The sequence below is a fragment of the Podarcis raffonei genome, chromosome 3 (assembly GCF_027172205.1).
Source record: "Podarcis raffonei isolate rPodRaf1 chromosome 3, rPodRaf1.pri, whole genome shotgun sequence".
NCBI classification, from domain to species: Eukaryota; Metazoa; Chordata; class Lepidosauria; order Squamata; family Lacertidae; genus Podarcis; species Podarcis raffonei.
In genome coordinates, this window is record NC_070604.1 from 34286056 (window position 1) to 34309246 (window position 23191).

The window sequence follows — 23191 nt, forward strand, 5'->3', positions numbered from 1 at the left end:
CCATAAAAATGAAATGTAGGCTGTGTGGAATATATAAAAAAAATATTTTAACTTTGCTGCTGGTATTTATCTTAATACTCCATTTATATTACTCTACGAACCAGCTTTGTCATATTTAATATTGCTTTAAATATTATCCAAGGGCCTTGCTACTCTTGCAACCCATATTGCTTCCCACTGAAGGATGACTCCATCTGTAGATGGTTTAGTGTGCATTGTGAAAAGAGGCTAGAATGAAGAAGCATGTGGTCAAGTTAATTTCCTGCTGTCACAAGTCTTTCCCTTTTCCAGTTTACATAGTCAGCAGTGAGAAGCTTATCCTGGACCAAACCAATATGAGCTGTATGTAGGGAACAAATGAACACTGAAAAAATAGGCTGGATCTTTTCACCTGCCAAATTCATGTTTTATATGCAAGGATTTGGTTTTTCAGGTTTGTTCAGAACATACAAAACTCTTATCTGCAGCCTGAAGGAAAAGCTTTACTATTCTATCTTGCTGATCAACTAGCTGTAACAATTCTCAGTCACATGAAGAACAAGGAGTTCATGCCCCAGTTGTTTTTATGATTTACTATAGCTAAGACGAGACCAGTAACATGACTGTGGCTGCTGAATTATGAAGCTGAAAGGCGGCTCTGGATACTAAGCTTAACAGGTTATTTTTCCAACATACCAGGTTGAAAATTTAACTTTATAAAGTATTTGGTAAATGCCCTTATGTCTACCTGCACCATATTTATATTAAATACTGCTTCAATCTGCTACATTTATTCACTTATATAAAAAAGGCCAAAAAAAGGAAAAATAGTTTTCTTTAAAAAAGTTACAAGTTCATCATATAAAAATGCCAAATAAAGCAAGGGACCCACAATACTAAACCTGATATACAAATGTGTATTGGTTCTATGAAAATAATTGCCCAATCGCATAATAAAAATGATAGAAAAAAGGTCCAAGATTTGCTTTCAAATACATACAACTAAAAATAAACCCTCTTCGACGGTCTTGAAATATCTTGGTCATACAAAAAAACGATCGACAGAATTGCCAGCGTATAAAATATTGCTGGAGACAGTCTTATCATTGGTCACTGTTCATGGAACGTATACTGCAGCTCAAGAGTTCAATGGTGAGCGCCATATTTTGAAGACCAGTCAATTCGTCCATGGACTGGTTGAACTGGAGGTGGGTGGGGCAGCAGCCCTGGTGTGCTTTTCATAGGTATGTTAAACGACGGCCTCCCTATATGAGGTCTGACAGACTTCAGAGAAGTGTATTCTACAAAGGAAAAAGAGAGGAAGTGTGAAAGGAGAGAACGGATCAGGGGTTAAATTCAGATACAGAATCTGGTGACTTTGACCAAAGGATCCTTAGAGAATTTCAAATGGGAGGGGTGATTCAGAGCTCCTGTGCTCCCTTGCTCTGAGAAGTTAGGAGGCTGTCCAGAGTAGTGTGAGAGATGTGGAGAATCAATAAAAAATTGTGATTGCAGAAGGCTCCACTTGACCCTTCCATTAACGGAAAGCTTTTCTGGATCCAAACCATTGTCACCAAATCTGAATCTGAATGAATACAGTGGTACCTTGGTTTACAAACTTAATCCATTCCGGAAGTCCGTTCTTAAACCAAAGCATTCTTAAACCAAGGTGTGCTTTCCCACAGCAGCGGGGGACTCAATTTACAAATAGAACACACTCAACAGGAAGCGAAACATGCTCTGCTTCCAAGGCAAAGTTCACAAACCAAAACACCTACTTGTGGGTTTGCAGTGTTCTTAATCCAAGTTGTTCATAAACTAAGCTGTTCTTAAACCAAGGTACCACTGTACACCAATTTGATAAGCAGAACTATTCTTTTTTTTAAAAAAAATATACTTTAACTAGCACGCAGAATCCAATCCACAACTTTCTATGCAGATGCTTTTAAACTATCTTAGTTGAATGCTTCTGAAGAAGTCAACTAAGATACCGTAAGACCTGCTCTCTCACTTCACATATGAAAAATAAAACAGGACAAAGAGTTGCCTCACTGGAATAATAAGTTACGGTGTTTTTGAGCTACTGCTCTAGGTTCTGTCAAGGGCCAAAGAAAGGAGTATTTTAGGTTGTTTTTTACTGAAATGGCTTATTTTCTGCTACCACTAGTTGTGGGTAGCAACACAGAGTTTTGAGATGCTCTCAATTCCCTGCTTACATTATTGAATCCTAAAGTTTAACCAAGTACTGTCTGTGCTAGTGGTAGCCAACATGGTGCCCTCTAGATTTTATTGGACTTCAGCTCCCATCTGCCCTAACCAGCATGGTCAATTATCAGGGATGATGGGAGTTATAGTCCAACATTGTTGCCATCACAAGGTCTAGAAATATGATTGCCAGGGGTAATAATAATAATAATAATAATAATAATAATAATAATAATGCCAAAATCCTTAGGACACTGAATTCTTGTCTGTAGTCCTAGAGGAAATTCAGTCTGCTGGTATTCGGACAAACAGTGGCTCTTTTGTATCAGCCATTTCAACTACTGAAAAAAGATTAGATTTGCAATATTAGCAACTACAGGCCCTGTCCCTCGGTTGCCATGGAACTTCCCCTTCATCTGATCTCCCCTGCAGCTTTCTGTATATTCTCAAAATCGGCTCCAGAGTGTTGGAGGACTTTCTGGAGCAGATTTTTTTTTGGGGGGGGGGAAGCAGGAAGAGAAGAGGAAGGGGAAGTCCCAGTGTGTGAGTACAACTCCATGTATCTGACTGGGTACTGCAAAACAAAACATGGGAAGCATCCCAGAAAGCATGCCTATCTTTCTGGAGTTACTCTTTCATCCACAGTGGGAAAGCTGGTTCAACAATTGCCCCTCTTGTGCTTTGTATGCACACCATACATTTAAAGCATGACCCCAAAGAAGCATTGGGAACTGTAGTTTACCCTTCACAAAGCTACAATTCCCAGCAGCCTTCCCAAACTTCAGTTCCCAGCATTTTTGGGATATGTGTTTGTGTGCGCACTTTCAATGTCGGGTGTGCATGCAGCCATGGTCATACGAACAAGATAAAGGCTGAAGCCCAGGCAGGTGCGGACTGCAGATAGTCACAGATGAAGCGCCCTCATTTTGCAGTGCAGTGGCATTCTTGCTGTGCTCCCCAGCACCATTTTCAGAAACAGAAAGAGCTTACGAGATGGGTCTGAGGACGATGCATCAATAATCGGCGCTAACTGAACCCTCTGGCCAGCAGAGCCAACTTCTTTCTTTAGAAATGAAGGGAGGTAAGCACCCCTTAGCCCACTGGCTCCTGTGTTGCCTGAAAGAAAATCGGAGGTCAATGCAGTAGGCCGGTACAAAATTTCACAAACAACCATATATATATATATTCCAGTTAATAATCCAGCCAATGCTTAATCCAGTTATTGTCTTAAAGTCCCAGCCCATGTGATGTGATACCTTCCTTTTCTGTGATAAGATGGTACTGTCACCAGAAAGAGTTGAAACTGCACCAGCACTGCGCCACACTTCTACTTGTCCTGTGCATAGAGTCCAAGTGGCTTTCTGCTTGACCCACACTTTCTAGGCACAGGTCCCAGCAGTTTCCATCTTGCCCTGCTCCAGGGAAAACCCACTGCTTAGTGCTAAATCAGAGCAAATGTCAATCCAGAGAAAACCTGGATTGCCATTTGCTCTCACTGAGCATTAAAGAGCGGTTTTCCCCAGGGCAAAGCAGTGGGAAGTGTGGATGAGCCCTAAGTGTCTGAATTGATTCTTCAGAGACTTTTATCTTTGAAAAAAAATATGATATTTTATGTATATGATGTCATGATCTTCAGTGTAAAACCAGCAGGAATTTAATTTATGCAGAAGTATTAGGGAAGAAATGTCACTCAACTCAGCGGGACTTACTTCCAAGTAAATGTGCATGGATCAAAGCTGTGAATAAACTTAGGATCACAGCCACTTTACCCTGTTTTGTCTGTCTTATGCAGTAAATACCCAGCAGCCAAGGATGTCAATACATCAAACACTGGATCACTATCACAAAATGCAGTCAGCAAACAGGTCAAAGTAGGTAGAACTAAAAAAGAAGAAGACAATTTTTCTTTTCCTTACTGGAGTTCAGCCTGGTGATCCCTCCTGCCACCACCGATGTCTTTCCAGGTAAATTAGAACTGGGCCATGGATTGGACGGGATGGAATCTTTGCTTGAACTGGAGACTAAATTATTTCTTGTGCTTATTCCTAGAATAAGAAGTAAGACGCTGTAAAAATGCAGCAGGAATACATTTATTTATATACATATCTCGCTCGTCAGTTGCCCATTGATGTCAAGCGCTTTGGGGTTGTATTATACCTTGCTTTTGTATGTTAATTTCATAGATATTCCACACAATTAGGTTAAACATGCCTAAATGTGAAGGGCATTAGGTTGTGGTTGCTGTCCACGTAGAATGTAAGCTGAGCATGTTCTAGTGAGAGACCAGAAAAGAACCAGCTGCAATACATGATGGGTTTGGATATTGGGAAACTCGGGGACAAACCTATGCCAGGCAATGAAACTCAGTATATGGCCTTGAGCAATTCACTAAGCCACAGTTCAGCTTACTTCACAGGACTGTTTGAAGCTAAAACACAAATAAAACACACTCTAAGCAACTTACAGGAAGGATGGTATACAAATGTAACATTATTTTACAACCAATCATAAACTCGAGACAGTTTGATCAACACCTAATCAACAGTCAGTAATAAAATAGTTTCCCAAACATTTTTTGTTGCTAAATATAAAGTTTGCAAAAATGCATTTTGTAGCAAATTTAAGGGAAATGGCTTCATGAAAACAAAACATATCTACTGGGATGTAAATCCCACTGAAGTCCCTGTAAGTGTGGTTAGGATTGCAGCTAATAAGCAGTAGGACGTCTGGGACTAGAGGTTACTCACTCACGTCAAAAGTGAGTTATATTTTACGAAGCGTCATAGTAAATATTTATTTTTACTAACCAGGTAAATACCTAGAATGTTTCAAGTAATGTTGTTTGGCTGCAGAAACTTGCAACGTTGGTGTGTCCTGCCGAAGATAGGAAGGGGCGCTGTTCCCAGTTCCTAAGCAAGCTGACGGCTTGAGATCCAGGATACTTTCAAATCTGAAACCAAAATCAGCCAGCCATGTTTATACCGCAGGATACAGCAGTATGTATGATACAGCAGTATAGAAATACTTCTATGGAAAAATAAAGAAAAATAAGGCCAGTAACTTGCCTACAAAGAGCTTCATCACTCTGCCCTTTGTTTTTAAGCTCCTTTCTGGCAAGTGAAGAGTTAACACCTCCATCTTCCAGGTCTTCCCAATCCTCAGAGTCTTTTAGTGTCCCGGGAATGTGACCCCATCTACGACGGTTCTTTGGTTTAAGTTCCCCATTTGTCTTCTCTGTCCCAATGTCTGCTTTCTGACATTGCGGGAGGAAAATAAGAAAACAGAAATGCATGTGAAGATCAGAACTGCGATATGAGCAAAATAAATATTGAAAGTGCTTCCAATGGGCAGAGAATGGGCCTTTGGCAACAGGGTTGTGATTTTACTGCCAAAATCTGGTCTCACTGGCCACCACTCACTTTCATTTTCTCTTCTACGGTTTCTGCCAAATAAATAAATCCCCATTACAGTCGTACCTTGGAAGTCGAACGGAATCTGTTCTGGAAGTCCGTTCAACTTCCAAAACATTCAGAAATCACAGTGTGGCTTCTGATTGGCTGCAGGAAGCTGCTGCAGCCAATTGAAAGCCATGGAAGCCCATGGCTTACTGCCTCACCATGGGCAGGAGAGACATAACTGCCTGCTCAGAGCAAGGTGTAGCATGTATCTTGAGAAGTTGGGTCTGCACGCGTCATCCAAATGGGGAGACCTCCAACTTCACTTGATGGTTGTACCATACTTCCTCCCCAAGAAGATCATGTATAACCATCAGTATCCAGATGTTCAAATGAGTAGAAGTTTGGATCCTTCCTAACAGGCATATTTCAATAAACATTCCCCATGTATCAGTAGAGCCAAGGTCTGCCCCACCTGCCTGCTCTACACTAAGGAACTCTTGATTTCCAATTCACTGGAGACCAAGTCAAGAGTTCCCAAGACTAACGCAGAATAGATGGGAGAGGCCGCGGCATTCATGCAACATTATGTAGCCTCTGTGTTGAGAGCAACTGTGGAAAGATCAGCTCAACATGAACAAGCTCCTAGCATCCAGAAACAAAAAAGAAAAGTAGAAATCTGTTTTTGCATTTGCACTTAAAATCACACAGCCAATCCTATTTAAAATACAAGAGTGAGATAATATCCACATTTTAGAAAGGCAGACATCTCATCCAAGACTGTGTCTTACCTGCTGAGGAATCTTATTGTGAATTTCTGGCAAAGCCACCTGGCTAGGCTTGTCTTCTCTTAAATGGTCACTCACGGTGGTGTCTGTTTTGTAGGGGTATATCAGGGAGTGGGAGGGCTGGTTCTGCTGGAATGGTCTGAAGGAAAGGCGAACTTGTGCTTTAGGAGGAGGCTGTGCTGGTGGAATGGGTTTCATGTGGACTTGTGCTTTATCAGGAAGGTCTCTCTGTTGCTTTCCCAGCTCCTGAGTAGAGCGAGAGGTGCCCAGTAATTGGCCAACCTGGAAGTAAGGATATCGAAGAGCCTAAAAGTCAAGGGAGATAAATTTTTTAAACAAGGAGAGTCAAGCAAGCAGAAACAGGCAGTTTCTCAGTCCCAATATCTAGGGCTCTGTGCATGCCACAATACCACCTAAGGGCAAGGAAGACCCAAAATATGATAGCACATGCAAAATTCAACTTTCTAGTAGTTGCTGCTTTCATTTTTTATAAAAGTAGGTTTCTTAGTGCTACAAATATATGCCTGTTGAAATCTCAGAAGGGAAACGGGTTGGTCTTCCATGTTCTGCAACCCTCCTTCTCCCCCTCCACAACAAAATCAGATTTATGCAAAAATGAAAAGCAACTCATCCATGCCACAAACAATTTTGCAGTTTGCATAATGTGTTTAATCTGCACAATTTACAAACTATAGGCAAAATCTGGAATGTCTGGGTGCAAAATTTTATTTTTTTAAAAAAAAATTATGGTGTTGTACACAACCCTCCCCACACAGTCTGCATGCCCAGAGACTTCTCTCTGGCATAACTCATATTGGGCTACCTTTTTACCATGGCATTTGACACCTGAGAAATGTTTTTTTCAGGATGCACGCTATTCCAGTGACCGCAATTTATTTTAAACAGTTTTTTAAATTGCTGTAACCTGCCCTGGGACCTTATGGTGAAGGACAGGTAAGAAATCATAAACATAATAGACAAAATCTCACTTTATTAGGGCCCTTTGATTAAACCAATTAGTAGTGCATGTTAATCAATTAGTGCCAGGCAGCCTTTATTCTCAAAGTATGAGTTTTGTTCTCACTGCTTTATTTCCACTGAAAACGAATAAAGGATCAGATAAAGCTGTCCGCCCTGCTGCAGTTTTTAAGAGGTGCTGATGTGAACACAAATCCAATTCCATGTGCTCCTTTTCTGAATAGCAAGGATGGGAATGCATAGAAGAAACAAAGCGAGGTATAGAGTTAGAAACTACAATAAGAAATAGAGAAAAGCAGAGCTGTGTCAGCAGTGGGTGAAGAGACTTGAGACTTCCCTGAATCAGAAAAATATTCCACTGAGTTGGGACTGGAGGTGGGAAATAGTGGTCAGAACCAACAGTCTGCAACACATGTTTTGAACTCACTCCTCCATGTAACCTTTGAAAGTTCCTCTGTTCCTCTGAGTGAGCTGTCAGCAAGGCAGAGAGTTGTAAAGACATATTCATGAAAGAAGAGCAAACCTGGCTTGCCGTTGGCCGCTTTTTGGGGTCCCACTGCAACATGTCTCTCATGAGCTGTATTGACTCGCTGCTTGCGTTAGGGATGAGGGTCTTCAGGTTGTTTGGGACGCACTGAGGCCAGCGGAAATTCATGGTGCCGGCAAGCTGGTAGCCTTCGGGCCAGTCATTCTGAAAAGGACGGAAGCATGCCTGGTCAGGAAATGAATACCCATGTAGCTGGTGCAGCCTTGCTCAAGATGCCACCCTCATGCCCTCATAAGCAATGTTTCCAACATTGCATTAAGAACTGATCCTGGGATAATTGAAGCAAGCGGATCAGCTCACATATTTGAAGGGGCAGGTAAGAGGCTGAAGTGATCCCAGAGAATCAAGAGCACGTGAGAAGACCAGGAAGTCCTAACTCATGACTAGAAAGCTGGAGGGTGAAGTGAAGGCAATGACAGGGTGGAGTAAGGCAGTCCTAGGTTAGCTGATCACCGCCATATTTTGGCCAGGCCACTCAATAGGTAGACCGTTGTCAGGCATTTTGTTTCTGTTATTCTACTGCATTCATTGTACCTTTATTGTATCTTTCTTTCTCATATCAATATGCACTATATGCTTGTACACCATTTAAGCAATGTGTGTTCTCTTTCGCAGCACCAAGGCACAGTAATGTGAGCCAGTTCCTGGCATAGAATTCTTATGGACAGCAATTCAACAATAAAGAATGACTCCAAGCATATGCAGAATGCTCTCCTAAAGTTTGAGCGGTCACAGCTTCCTCTCACGCATGCTGAATTCCACTGGAATGAATTCCAAGGCAGCACATTTTTCTTCCCTTTGCTCCCCACCATCCCATACAATGTCTCCTTTTTAGTACAAGTTACTATTTTCTCTATCAAGACTGTATAAAACTGGAGACATCTTAGCAATCAGCTATCCAGTGTCAATAGCAGAAAAGAAGTTGAATAGTAGGGGGGAGGGGAGAACAGAACATATTCAGAGAGTTATACTCCTTCATGTGCACTGAAGACAGGCTCACAGTTACCTTTTTTGGCGTCCCCAGCACTTGGCAAATCTTGAAAATAGTATCAATTTCGCTAGCTCCTGGGAAGAGCGGCCGGAGTGTGTAAACCTCTGCCATGATACAACCAACAGCCCAGATATCAATGGGAGAACTATAGTTAGTGGATCTCAAAAGCACTTCAGGAGCTCTGTACCTGAAAGCCAAAAGCGAGGGGGAAACACAGCGGGGTTCATTTACAAAATATGCCAAGCAGAACCTTACACCAGACTAGTACATTTGCACTGGACAGCAATTGCAAAAGGTCCCTGTCTCTCTGCCAGCATGGAAACAAGAGCCTCTAAAATGTTTCCCAACGCAACCTCCCTCCCTGAGCATCGCTCAAGGTAAGAAGCTGAAGCAATTTTATTCAAGGGTTGCTTGTCCTGTCTAGGGCTTAGATCTTCCCCAATATATCCTCTGTCTTGCAGGGATAATTAACCCTTGAAGTTCTAAACTATAATCAAAGTGGTGAGGTGCCGAGCAATTGTTATTTATTTTATTTGTAAATCACCTAACGCAGGACATTCTCTGGGCCAGAGCTTTCCAAACTGTGTGTTGTGACACACTAGTGTGCTGGCCGCAATGTGTAGGTGTGTCGCATACGGGTGGTGCTGTGGTCTAAAACCCCATAGCCTCTTGGGCTTGCCAATCGGAAGGTTGACAGTTTGAATCCGCACGACAGGCTGAGCTCTCGTTGCTTTGTCCCAGCCCCTGCGAACCTAGCAGTTCGAAAACATACCAGTGCAAGTAGATAAATAGGTATTGCTGTGGTGGGAAAGTAAACGCTGTTTCAGTGCACTCTGGTTCCAACACAGTGTTCAGTTGTGCCAGAAGCAGTTTAGTCATGCTGGCCACATGACCTGGAAAGCTGTCTATGGACAAACGCCGGCTCCCTCAGCCTGAAAAGCAAGATGAGCACCACACCCCATAGTCGCCTTTGGCTGGACTTAACTGTCCGGGGTCCTTTACCTACCTTTTACCTTACCCCATGCTCTTCCCAGGGCTGGAAAGGGGTTTACCTCCATCTTGCTAGTATAACTGAATTACTGTTGAGAATTGATGCACATCTAAAAAATGTGTCACCAACATGAAAACTTACAATCAAGTTTTAAAGCGTCCAAAATTGTTAGAAACCACTGCCATCAAAATGTGAGCAATAAAACCAGTAACTTAAAACTTGAAATACCAGCTTCCAGGAGTGTGGGTGAATTTATCAGTAATCTAAATTGGTAGTAACATAAAGCATTGAACTCAAATTCCATCGAATGCCTGGCTAAAGAGGAAAGTCTTAACCTGGCACTGAAAAGTTGTTAGCGTCAGATAGCTCTTAATTATTCCCAAAATCACAATCAGAGTGGAATAGAAGTAATCTTTTAACACCACATACACAGCCATAGCCTACTCAGTGTCGACCCATTGACATTAATAGACCTAAATGAGTAGTGTTCATTAATTTCATTTGATCTACTCTGAGCATGAGTAACGTGAACACAGCTTAAGGCATATGAGCTCAAGTGTTTACCATCTTGTGGATACGTAATCTGTGTAGGGAGGTCTGGATCTGATTTCCCGTGCAAGGCCAAAGTCTGCTATCTTCACAAGTTCCGGTCCCATGCAAAGGAGGTTTTCAGGTTTCAAGTCCCTATGGAAAAACCCTGTAGTTATGAAAACAAACATTAGTCAGTCTGTTCTGCCGCCCACATTTTCATTTCATTGTGCATGTTTGCGTGGTTAGTTACTAGCAGGCTTGTCAACTGACCGGAAAAAAAATATCTGGCTTTCCCACTCCTCTTCAAACAGTGGAAGAAAACTGCTGCGAGCAGTAGATGGAAGCTTTTTACGGCATGGAGATAAAGGGTGATAGTCAATGTTAATCATACACAGAGCAAACCCATTGAAATTGAGAGACTTAAATTAATTTATTTCAGTGGGTCCACTCTGACTTATAGTTGGGGAATCACTCAAATGCTATAATTTGCTCATGTACACAGAGCAAAAGCAGTTAAAGGCATAGAATGTTGGAGCCGGGGCGGGGGATATAAAGATCTGGAAACCCTAATAATCAGTGGTTAATTTTGAGAAAGGGGTGTTTGGATGGTCTGTTTCCTAACCCCAAAATGTGGCAGCTGGCAAAGGTGACTCAGTGTACTCTGCATATGCTATGAGGTTCTTTATTTTAGTATTACTTAATCTTCCAGGGCTGATTCCTGGCACAGCAAACAGAATCTGAGGTCAGGTCCCTGCTCAAAAGACCTCCTGCTAGAAATTCATTAATAGAGCATTAAAAACTCTTCCATGCAACAGGAAAGGGTCAAACCAAGTGGCACAGTCCAAAAAGAGCTATCAAGGCACACTTGAATTGCTTTACAATCTAGTTAACACAACGGCAATTAATTAGACAAAGCCATTCTATCAAATCATCCACTTCGTTTTCACTTTATGAAACTGTTTCATGTTTCTGAAACTGCAGTGCATTGGAAGTTACAAGGAATGAGTTTATTCAGGAAATAACAAGCCCTCACTCCGGTTACATAATATCTGACCCCCATCTCCTTTCATTGCCGCCATTATAACACTTTATTAAGAGAAGTTGCCAAGAGAGTAAACTGAGCTATTATGAACCACAAAATGTTCTCCTCTAATACTGCTTTATATTTTGAGGTGAAGATCTGACCAGGTAAAATATCTTTTCTTTCTTTAAAAAAAAAAGTGTGAAAGGTAATAATTTCTCTTTCACACTCACTATCACTAAACATGAAGAAAACAACGATAATCACACTTAGCATTACTATTGTGCAAATGTTCAAGACATTTCAAATATATCAGTAAACCATGCAACTGTATTATTACTAACAGTACTAACAGTTGCATTTATCGCTATACAAACAAAGGTCTCAAAGCGACTTAACAACATGATGCAATACAAGGTCAGTATTATTATTGCCAGAATTGCACAGAACTACTGTGGTCTGCGTTGGCTTCAGAGACGGCATCTGGCCACACAACTTTCTGTCTTCTTTTGCAGCAAAACAGTCTTGGCAGCTTTCCTTGAACCCTGTAGCTCCTGCCTGGGATGACATCCCATGATCAACCCATAATCCTCTAACAGGGGTAGGAGGTCAGTTTAACAATAGAACTGTTCATTCAAATAACCAGGCTTTACAGATACATTTTGTGCAGCTCAGTCTTGTTGCATGTTTACCCAAAGGCAAGTCCTGTTGACTTGAGTGGGGGCTACACCCCAACAGTAAGGATGTTTCCAGCTGCAGCCTTAATTAGGAATTGCAATAAATGGTATAATTCTACAATAAATATATTTTGTTTAACGAACATTAGCCTTTTTGGAACACACTGGAGAAGAGTGTGTTTTCAGCCTCACTCATACCACTCTCGACAAGTCATGTTTACCTTCCTGAACACAAACAAAAAATCTTTAGTGCCTGCTCAAATATTTCTTTAGTATTTGTTAATATCACTTCCTACCATGCCATCAATACAGTCACAGATACTCATCCAATTTGGCCTTTAGTCAGGTCTTACCGTGTTTGTGTATGAATGCAAGTCCTTGAAGAATCTGATACATAATATTCCTGACAGTAGATTCGGGAAATAATTTGTTCCTGTAAGGTAAAAGTATAGGAGGGGGATTTATGTTCACACAAGGGAGTTCTTAGCTGTACTTCTTTATTTACTGGAGATACAGTTGAACGCTAGAATGGATACAGTTATACAAGCAGTAATAAGCATGCGTTTATATATCCCTTATTGGAGGAGGACGTTCTGGGTGCCACAGTGCACAGAGCAGGAGATCTGCAGGCAGAGGTGTTCTGCCCAAGAAGCAGGCATCCTCATTGCACCCATGGAAAGATCTGTGGTTCTTCCTCCACCACCGCTGCTGCAAGGGCAGAGAAGGCAAAAAAGAGCATGCCAGGAGTGGATATGGGTGGGCTCCACTGGATCTAATGGCCTCCCATTCCTCTAACACACTCCGGGTTTGAGGAGAAAAGTATGCCACACCTGGAACTAGCATATTTATTTTCTCTCCCATTGATAGCAATGGGAAGGGATTTTTGTTGTTGTTGCAGATTGCAATGCTGATGGGGAATCGGAAAAGGAAAAGTGACCCATCATTGCCTTCAGTCTTAATCAGATCTGGCACCTTGTCTGCCTTTGATTCGTCCTCCTGTTCCTCCCCCCTTTCGGATTGCTCTGCTCAAAATTCTACTTCACAGCGCCAAGAGGCTCTCAGAAGCAGCTTATAAAATATTCTCACAATAAAACCATTCAAGTCTAGGAGTACCAGAACAAACTACATGCTATACATGTGGTGCCAGGATTATTCAGGCAGCATTTCCTGTCCCCATCCTTGGTCCTTCCGGGCATTTTCACTGGATCATGGCCTACTTATCACCAGTTGCCAGTCAAGGACCTCCAAGACAAGAAAGTGGGAGCTGAGCAATCTCAGTTCAAAAACCTAAATATCATGCTTATAATATACTTGATGTGATTTCGCTACCATGAATTACGATTTCATAGTTATAGTGCTTGGTAAATGGTAGTTCATGGTTTTGGTTAGTTATACTGGATGGTGGGGGGTTTTTTTGGGTGGAAATCAACATACCTTTCTTTCATTAACTGATAAAGGTTCTCCTTCATGTATTCAAACACAAAGTACAGATTATCATTTTCTCTGATAACTTCTTTCAGTTTCACCACATTGGCATGGTTGAGTTTCTTCAAGGACTGGGAATGCAAGATAAGACAATTACAGACACTGTTGAAACAGGGCTTTAAGATAAGTGACAATGAACGCTTGTCCCAGAAACATAAGTTGAGATACTGCTAAATTTAAGCGCCTGGCTGTTAAAAAGTTCTCAGACTCTTAGAGTCAGTTATGACCAATGTTCCTCTGGCCTTGTAAAGATGAATGCTGATAGTGGGCACATTGGCACAATCCGTTCTTCAGCCGAGAGGCACTCCAATTCCCCGGAGAAATGTGCAATGCTGCCCAAGACAGCATCTGACCATGGACTTTCAACCACAACTCTACCCGAAGCTGAAGGAATCCAGTGCAATTTTGGATTTACGCACCTTAACTTCTCGAAGATTCATACATTCTTCCCAGGAGTAGAATTTCCTCTTCATCCTGTGAAGCACAAAGTAAAGAAGTCAGTATCACAATCTGATACTACTCATGTACTAGGTCCATGAAGGAATAGATGGAAGCTCACAATACTCAGAGCTGTGCTTCTTTTATGGCTGGGATCCAACAACCACCCTAATTCTTCATGCCCAACAAGGTCTTTGGGCTTGTGCTTCTTGAACACTGCCACTGTCACATGGAAACACATTTACAATACTAAGAGGATTTTTAAAGCACATATGGTGGTGGTGGGAGGAAAAAAACCCCCCACTGTGCACAGGTCTAAATGGTAGCTCTTTGGCACTCCACCCAGTGGCGTAGCGTGGGTTGTCAGCACCCGGGGCAAGGCAAGTAATTTGTGCCCCCTAACCCGGTAGGGGCAGAGAGCTGCGAGTGCGAGCGTGCGCCCCCCCAGATGTTGCGCCCGGGGCGGCCGGCCCCCCCTGCACCCCCCACGCTACGCCACTGACTCCACCCATATGCTAGGCCAGCACACATATTTTTTTGTTTTTGTTTTATTAATTAATCTGTATTTTTGCTCCTTTTGGCTTTGAAGAGGTTTAAAAGTCATGCAAACCTCTGATAAGATCATTGAGGCACTCATGACTTGCAGAAGTAGAATTACGCAAAATGAGAACATGGTATTCTTCTTTGCATGTGATTTAGGTCAGCTTGCTGAATTTTTTAAAAAAGCACACAACCATATTTCTTAAAGTTTATTGTTGTCGATTTTTTCCCCTAAATAAGCATTGTTTTATACCGCAATTTATATTGAGGTTTTCAGCATAAGGGGAAATCTTGAGGTCTTGGCTGTTTTATGTTCAGGGTAAAGGGTTTGATCTGATGATCCTGTCCATTCCACATTCTGGAGATTTTGTCTAAAGTGTTTGTGTTTTCCTATATGATACTTCAGTTCTATAACATGTATACAAATATACTGTACCATCTCCTCAGCATTGCCCACCACCAAATGCAAGCGATTGGGTAAATTCATTTAATACAAGCACAATGGTCTCCCTACCCACAGATTTCCACTTTTAGCTGGAAAATAAGCCAAAAACCCTTTAGCACAGAGTCTGGGAACCTGTGCCCCCCTCAATGTGGTTGGACTCCAGCATGACCAATGGTAAGGGATGGTGGTAATTCATCAACATCTTGAGGGTCACAGGTTTCCCACTGCTGCTCAATCAAAATGAGACTTGAAAGAACAGCATCTTATTCAAACAACTCTGTGAAATGATGATCAGGCAATCCTTATGGTGATGTAAGTGCCACATACTCCCAAAGCCATAAATATAACTGGGTCAGTGGCTCCTTCTCTCCCTCTAGCACAAGAAAAAATATGGAATATTCTCTTTTTCTCAATGAAGGGAAAAAAATCAGAACCTCTCTCTCTCTCTAGTAGAAAAATGCCAGAGAAATTGCTGATTTGTGCTGAAACAAGGCATTCTGGCAGCAGTTCAAAAAATATTTCAAAGCAAACCTCAACCTAAACTATGGCTACTAAACATATTCTAACTATATGATGCCTTCTACTAGTTCATGTGCAGTTGTTGACAATCTTCTACCCTAAAACAAACCAAAAAATAGCTGGATTGTGGCTAACATTATATTTGGAACATGCCTGCAGTTCTAGTCATCTCTGCCCATCAAAACATGCATAGAGCCAGGACATTTTTTTAAAAGTACTTGTGATCCAACTAAAGCTGAGGATCAGGAAATTAAATAACATTTGGGCAAAAAGTATGTGGCAAAACACTGAAACTAGCTCAATGTGAAGACAAAGCTTCCTGCTTGCACAGTGCATTAATCTGCAGTGCATGAATTGTGGATGAATTTGATGCCAACCTTCCCAATACAAATGCATTGCTGCTATTCTTCTCCAGGCTATTCATCTGTTATTGTGGTTCTGAAGAAGTACATTGTGAAATACTGCAAGCTGTACATAAACAATACATGCACAGACAACACATCCACATTGACATGGGAGTCAAAATCCCATCACAAGCCATCTGGTCAGCTGGACAGATGTGACTGTAACATACTGGTTGGTTACAACCATGGCTTTCTATATTCTGTGCTAAATAAACTTGTACCTAGGCAACCAAATTCTTCGCTGAAAAGCTGAATGTGGATAATTGAACATATTTTGCACAAAATAGTCTGTAAATTTATCTTTTCCCATAATTTATTTTGTTGCAGTGAGATCAGAAGCTATTAAGGGTAGAGTAACTCCATCACAAAATTCCAGTAACTTCAGAGATTTCAACAGGCATGACCTAGCCACAAAAGGCTAGAAAGCAGAGATTCTCAAGAAGCTGCAGTTTAACTCAATACCAAGTCCTACAGGTCTGCTGAAGAGCAACAAACACAGATCCCTGGTTGTGGCCTATCAAACATGCTGATATTTGTACCACATCACACTGCTTCGGACTCCCCCATCCAATGGATCAGGCCCAGTTTCAAAACCAGCAAAGTTGGATTCCACAATCTTCAAACACGTTGTCAACTTGTAGTCACCTACTATTTAAGCTGCACGGTGTCTCCAGAGAGTTAATGCTGAAGTTGTACAACAACATACGTGAGCCTCTTACCTCTTAATGGCGATCAGCTCCCCTGATTCAATACTTCTTCCCAGGAGAACAGAACCGTAAGTCCCATCTCCAAGCTGTTTAATAGTTGTATATCTATTCATGATGGAGATCCTCCAGAATGCAAACTCATTTCAGTCCCTAGGATGCCGTTTTCCACAGCTGCATTTCCTCTCAGAGTGAAGTTTTTCCGGTGGCAGCACAAACACAAAGCATCTGGAACAGTGTGAATGTTGTCCGGGCTCATATTTTCAGGGATTGGCTTTGCGTCTGTAAAAATACAGGGAAATGCTAACCATTTTCCAAGCCCAAAATGTCTGGATATTCAATGTGGCTCATAATCATTATCTGTGTTTTTCCTGGTCTGCCTGAAGACAGGGGATCAAATGAGGGTGTGGTGTGCTCTACTGATAAGATGGCCCACATGAACTACTTAATGCAATTTATACTAGCACCAGAAACTGACAAAATTATAGGCACAAAAATATGAACTGGAAGAATGAATTCAAGAGAAAGTTTGTTAATGGCAAAGACATAGTCCTGTCAATTCTGATAAAATAAGGCACTTTAATTTATAATAATTTCTTATCGTCAAAATCATATTTAGATGGATAGACCAGACAGATGCAAGACATAAATGGACAATGTTATCCCAGCATAACATAGACCAATGATTAATCTGATTCCAGAAGGTTTAGGATTATCAACAAGACCAGCTGCCCCTGTCTCAGATTCAGAAGAGAGATGAAAAAGAGACTCATTATTCCCTCTTGTCTACCATCTGTCAATCATTTTCTTTATGATTAGGTCAGCTTACTTACAGGAAGGCTAAATATAATCTTATCATATTCAAATGATACCTCCATAGTTGTTGTTGGTTGTTTTTTAAAAAAAAACCAGTGCAGGGGGGGAGCACTTGGAAAATTCATGCACCACAGTGTTTGTTTTCCTGTAGCCACAAGGAACCCTATGTCAGCCTTCATTATTAAAAGATTAGCAATGGGTCGCTGACTCAGAGCACAGTAGATTTTCTTCTCAAACGTTTCGTAAAATGTTAATAAATTTTCAACATATTTATTTAGTTGCCACAATGAATATATTTTATTGAAGACAAACATTCATCACGAGTCAAAGATCACAAGCAAATAAATCTTTTAATATATATTTTTAATCCGAGTATTTTTGTTCTCTGCTCTTCATCTTTAAGGAAGAAGCTCTTTTAAAAAACACCCCGCATTGTCATTTTTCTTTGGAAAGGAGCTTTTGTTATGAAACTGTGTGTTCAAAATGGTTCTTAACAGAGCTATCACTCACTGCTTTTTAATTCTGCTTTAGTTGATGAAACTGTGGAGCGTGGTCATTCGTTATGTGATGTTTGTGCCTAATTGTGTGATATGTTAAATTCATGGCCAGAGGCTACAGACTGACTCTCTGCACAGTTGGAACCATAAGCGGGAAGGAGGTAGGGAAGTGGTTTAAAGTGTCTGCTGCGTGATAAGTAACCATCTGATTCTATGTACAGAGAACAAAATTCATATCCTCCCTATGCTACCCAGGCGGGAATTTTTTGGTCCAGCAATGCACGCCTGGAGTTCTGCCACACACATGGATAGAGGGCCACACTACATATATATCACTTTGCCCAGACATAGGACTCTTGGTAAGGTACATAGTTATCCCCTGGTCTTAATTATTCTTAATTTTCCAAGGAAGCTTTTGTCATTTTAATGTAATGGACCCTGCTTCAGAAATGTTAAATAGCATCTTGGCAAATGGAAATTAATCGTGTTAATGTCTAAAAGCACTCATTTTGAAAGCCGTAATGGAGACATTTTAGTATTTTAATTCTAACCCCACCCTGCAGCAAGAGCTGAGCATCAAGGTAGCAAGCAAAAGCAAAGTCAGTGGTAAGGATACAAAAGGAACGTTTCTTGTTTGGTGTATAATGTGAAAAGATATAGGACTCAATCCCTGGTCCTAGGTTTATTGATTTTCATGAAAATAAGACCTATTGTTTAAATGAGGCTTCTGAGTCTAAGTGCTCAAAATGAGTGTAAAATTTCTGCAGGTTTCAATGGGATCTCAGCCAAACGATTCTGAAGTTAACTGGTTTGCAAATCTGAAAGTGAAAATGGCTACATAAGGTAAAAGGCAAAGGACCCCTGGATGGTTAAGCCCAGTCAAAGGCGACTATGGGGTGCAGTGCTCATCTCGCTTTCAGGCCAAAGGAGCCGACGTTTGTCCACAGACAGCTTTCCGGGTCGTGTGGCCAACATGACTAAACTGCTTCTGGTGTAACAGGACACTAGGATGGAAGCCGGAGCACATGGAAGCACAATTTACCTTTCCGTCACAATGGTACCTATTTATCTACTTGCACTGGTATGCTTTCAAACTGCTAGGCTGGCAGAAGCTGGGACAGAGCAATATCACCACTGAGCAGATTTGAACCGCTGACCATCCGATCGGCAAGCCCAAGAGGCTCAGTGGTTTAGGCCCCAGTGCCACCTGCATCCCTTGCTATATAGTATGCTAGCAGTCTTGCATCCAACAGTTTTGAAACCAGAGGTTCAAAACAGCACAATTTTGAAAAGTTCAGTCCACCAAGATGCATGTCCAATTTTATCCAAACACAGGGGAAAGCCTGCTCCTTCATCTTAGGAACCATTATGCAAACCTTGGTTACAATAACTAAAGGTGTTCAAATGCATAGCGATCTGGTAAACAATCAACATTCCAAAATATATAGTAGATAACCATGAGAAAGCTGAACTTTGCTGGCAATTCCCACAGTTAAGTCATGCAAATGAAAAACACAACAAAGCGCTCAATCCCATCACAGACAATATGATTAATTTGCCCTGGGGGGAAATCAAGAGAAATGCAGAAGGATGCCTCCTGTTTGTTTTCAAGTGACTCCTACCTGAAAACTAAGTACATAAATGAAAGTGACACAAAGCAAAACACATTACTCATAATTACAAGATAGACAGACAGATATAGGCAAAGAAGATGTTCTAGAGATATTCTTTAAAATAATGTTATTTGAGGTTACAGAGTCAGTTTTCCATAGCGAGTACAATGAGTTTCGTAGTGAAGAATGAATGGATGACATGGTCACATTCATGCCCCTTCCCTGTCCCCAAAGGGCCAACAGACACCATCTGCTCAGTAAGGAGGAAGCAGCATGTGAGGGAGGCAGGCAGGCAAAGGCAACATTAGCAGCCTGCTCCAACCAGACGGTCTCCTTCTCTTGCTTCTCCTCCCAATTGTACAGTAAATTGTAAACTACCTTAGGTGCCTTGGCAGAAAGGCAGCATATAAATGCAATGAATAAAACAAAAATCTCAGTATTCACAGCAACAGCTAAATGTGAGCAGTATATGGGCCATGATAATTCATTACAAACCAAAAAGGCCTTGTGTAACCCACCCTCTAGACCTCTCAGAGATCATGCTTGAAATAAGCAAGGAAAAAATGCTATTTAAAGGTTTTGAATTGATGCTTTCCCCTACATTACCTAATTAATAGTGAATATCTATTAAACTATGTAAATTTACAACTAAATATAATATGATTTATGTACTGTAAATAAAGAGACAGCTTTGTATATTTTATTTGGTTTTTACTAAACTTAGAATATCTTACAGATGATGCTGCCCAATATATAACTTTGCTGGTGGCCTGTATTATTCAGATTATTTTTAAGAAACAAGTTTTTTTTAAAAAAAAACACCAGAATTTATTATTATTTAATCTGTTCTTTAAGAGAAAATTAGTGATTACATTATATAGTTGTTGCTTTTAGATCAGTTTTTATTTTTTATCCACCGTTATCACAAAATAAGCATTTGTATTAAAATACTGTCAACAAATCACACTAAAAGGCTACAGGACGAACAAACAGAAACAAAAAACTATCAATGTCTCTACATCCTTTCCCACAGTAGATAATAGGCCGAATCAGAATATTCTTGCAAGCAGACAAGTTTTAGGCCTCTTCTTGAGATGTCAAAATAGTAGCAAAAGTCATATTTTATTCAAAATGTAAGCAACAAATGAAGTTTCTACTCTTATTTTACTCCTTGTCAGACATGGAGGGATGGCTAAGATCTCAGGAATTTGGACAATAAACAAAAACCTGAGGATTAACCTGATTTTACGAAGCCCCCAAAGCTGTCATGTCTGCGGGACTGACATACAAAATTTACATCAGTGCTCCAAAGGAAGTCTGTCAGCTTCACACGCACCCTTTCAGGAGAAGCAAGTCCTGCAATTGCTGGAAACAAGATTAAAAACTACAGTTGTATAGCCAGTACAAACCCTGCTAGTGGAAGCCGTAGATTCTTCCATCAGAAGGAAACCAGAGCAGAGGCAGACTCATCACACTCAGATGGGCAAGGGGAAGCTTTCCGCCCACCAAGAGAAAAACATACTGTACACACACAAAAGGAAAACGCGGCCACTGAGCAGGGACAACCAAGAGCTTTCCCTGGTAAAAGCAACTCAGCAGCTCCCCCGTATGGCATTTAGTTAGGCAAGCACAAATTTTGTCTTATTTCCTGGAAAAGCAGCAAGTTCAATGCATGCAAGCCTAAGATGAGCAAAGCTTGGCCCCTGGACATTTTTTCAAACATGCAGCAACAACTGGGAACACTGAACTTGTCAATGTATCAGCCAACACAGCAGGCTTTGAGGGAACAGTGGTAGGATCGGTCAGCATTGCACAGGAAGGCTTGAGCTTTGATACATATCATTGTAGAAGCTAAGCACAACATAAACAGTGTTTGTTTATATATCACTATGCACAACACTGGTGCCATCAATGTGTATGACTTCTTCATAGAGCAAGGAAAGATGATAGGCCCATGCCCCAAAGAATAACCTGAAATTCAACACAGGAGAAGTAATAAAAATGAGGAAGATGAAGAACAAGGGATGAGCAGGTATTCAGTTCAGTCCTGTCTTGTTAGGAAGAGTACTTTAGGCCTAGTATCAGCAAAGAATGAAGGCTGGACAGTGCAATTCTATGCTTACTTGGAACTAAACCCCACTGCATCTAACCAGACATAATTATATTTAGCACTGCAGCCTAAGAGAGTTTTTTCCTTTTTAAACGAAACCTTATCGTTTACTTGCCTGTACAGGAATTGTGACCGAATGCCATAGGATTGGGAAGATATAAATTTCACTGTGGAAGACCCTACCTACAATGTTAAAAGGCCAAGGAAACAGCCACCTACACGATGGGTGGACAATCTAAACCTAACAGCATTGCTTATGAGGATTGCAGGAAGCAAACAGCAGAAAGCGATGGGAAAGAACTTGAGACGGAAACCGAAAGATGGATGCAAAACGCTTTTGTCAAGAGAGGGAGAAGTTCAGCTTATCAGTCTCTCCGTGAATGTAGTCCAAAAGCTAAAAAAAGGGAATATATATTTGGGTCTGTCTTCCCAGATGCTGTATCCAAATCTGTCACCGGCTCCTCATGCAGCCAGCCCGCTTTCCCTAGTTGCACCCAGTGCTTTTTTTCTGGGGGGACGCATACCCCTAAACAGGGCTGAATTTAGGTTTGATGAGGCCCTAAGCTACTGAAGGTAATGGGGCCCTTTATATGTCCAGCTGTCCTTTGTCAACAACAAATTGTCACTGTTTTTTGTGTTGAATATATGCTATATGGTAATTTATGAACCTAATAGGTCCATACACAACACAAAACTTTTGCTGTATGTAGGATTTATTTCATTTGTTTTTTATCTTATATTTTGGAAATGTACATCCAGTTTTCTTTTTCCTTTTAAGATTTTTGGGGGGCCCCAAGAGAATGGGGCCCTAAGCTATAGCTTGTTTAGCTTATATGTAAATCCGGCATGGCACCTTAAACATTTGGTGAATCCAAGTTTGGCCTCATTGAGCGGCAGTATTTCAACATGAGTAGGAAAATGAGAGTGCCCCTAAACATTTTTAGTGGGGGGAGCACTGGTTGCATCTCTAGAGAAAACGGGAGTAGCTCGGGTGGTGGGAAGGCAATTGGAGATGGGCAAACACTTGTCGCTTAGGCTGCCTCCTTTCGCCACTTACCAGTCAAGGAAGTGCTACCGAGGCCCGTGGGATTTGCTTGTGGGAAACCATGCTTAGGTCACGCACATTACTCAGTTTAAGGGGAGAGCCAAAGTCCTGAAACCACACAAAGTCCAGATGGTTGGTTTGGTTTACAACTTGACACCCCCCAACACCTCTGTGTGCTTAAACGGCCCTCAGCTACCGCGAACTACAATCCCCATCGCACACCACGGAGCGACGTTTCTGAAAGCCTCATCCCAGCCAATCACCGCCCAGCTGAATGCTTAAAGAACGCTTTCGCAGCTCCCGGCATACACTGCGCCGCCTACACTTCCCGGCAGGCAGCGCAGGGTAACGGAAGACCAAAAAAAACAACCGTTAGCGCATTGCCTTCTGGGTACAGTAGGTCCCTCCTCTTCGCCACACCCACCCGCTCTGGTTCTGCGCCCCGAGTGGGAGGAGGGGAAAGGTTTGCGCG

General features: G+C 41.5%; 1 protein-coding gene across 3 annotated transcripts; it reads right to left on the bottom strand.

The window, feature by feature from the left end:
• Positions 1 to 754: 754 nt before the first annotated feature.
• CILK1 (ciliogenesis associated kinase 1) lies at positions 755 to 23086 on the bottom strand. Of its 3 annotated transcripts, none has more exons than XM_053381058.1 (14): positions 22732 to 23086; positions 16654 to 16920; positions 14008 to 14062; positions 13538 to 13659; positions 12457 to 12536; positions 10439 to 10571; positions 8899 to 9070; positions 7869 to 8036; positions 6371 to 6673; positions 5250 to 5437; positions 4992 to 5134; positions 4101 to 4229; positions 3175 to 3300; positions 755 to 1280 (listed from the first exon to the last, which is right to left on the bottom strand). In XM_053381058.1, exons 2-14 carry the CDS (start codon positions 16752 to 16754, stop codon positions 1126 to 1128), a joined length of 1875 nt encoding a protein of 624 aa, XP_053237033.1. In that variant the 5' UTR covers positions 16755 to 16920; positions 22732 to 23086; the 3' UTR covers positions 755 to 1125. The 3 variants fall into 3 exon arrangements, with proteins under 3 accessions (XP_053237033.1, XP_053237032.1, XP_053237034.1); XM_053381057.1 differs by lacking the exon at positions 22732 to 23086 and adding an exon at positions 20974 to 21753; XM_053381059.1 differs by lacking the exons at positions 755 to 1280; positions 3175 to 3300; positions 22732 to 23086 and adding an exon at positions 20974 to 21754 and having other exon boundaries at positions 4107 to 4229; positions 5003 to 5134.
• Positions 23087 to 23191: the final 105 nt, after the last annotated feature.

What these genes read in the sequence shown, in the direction of transcription:
- CILK1 (XM_053381058.1), bottom strand. Translation starts at nt 16,754, where the DNA reads ATGAATAGATATACAACTATTAAACAGCTTGGAGATGGGACTTACGGT. An exon ending in TGCTGGGGACGCCAAAAAAG is followed by an intron (nt 8,037 to 8,898) that starts GTAACTGTGAGC and finishes CGTCCTTTTCAG; the next exon opens with AATGACTGGCCCGAAGGCTA. An exon ending in AGTGATGAAGCTCTTTGTAG is followed by an intron (nt 5,135 to 5,249) that starts GCAAGTTACTGG and finishes TTTTGGTTTCAG; the next exon opens with ATTTGAAAGTATCCTGGATC.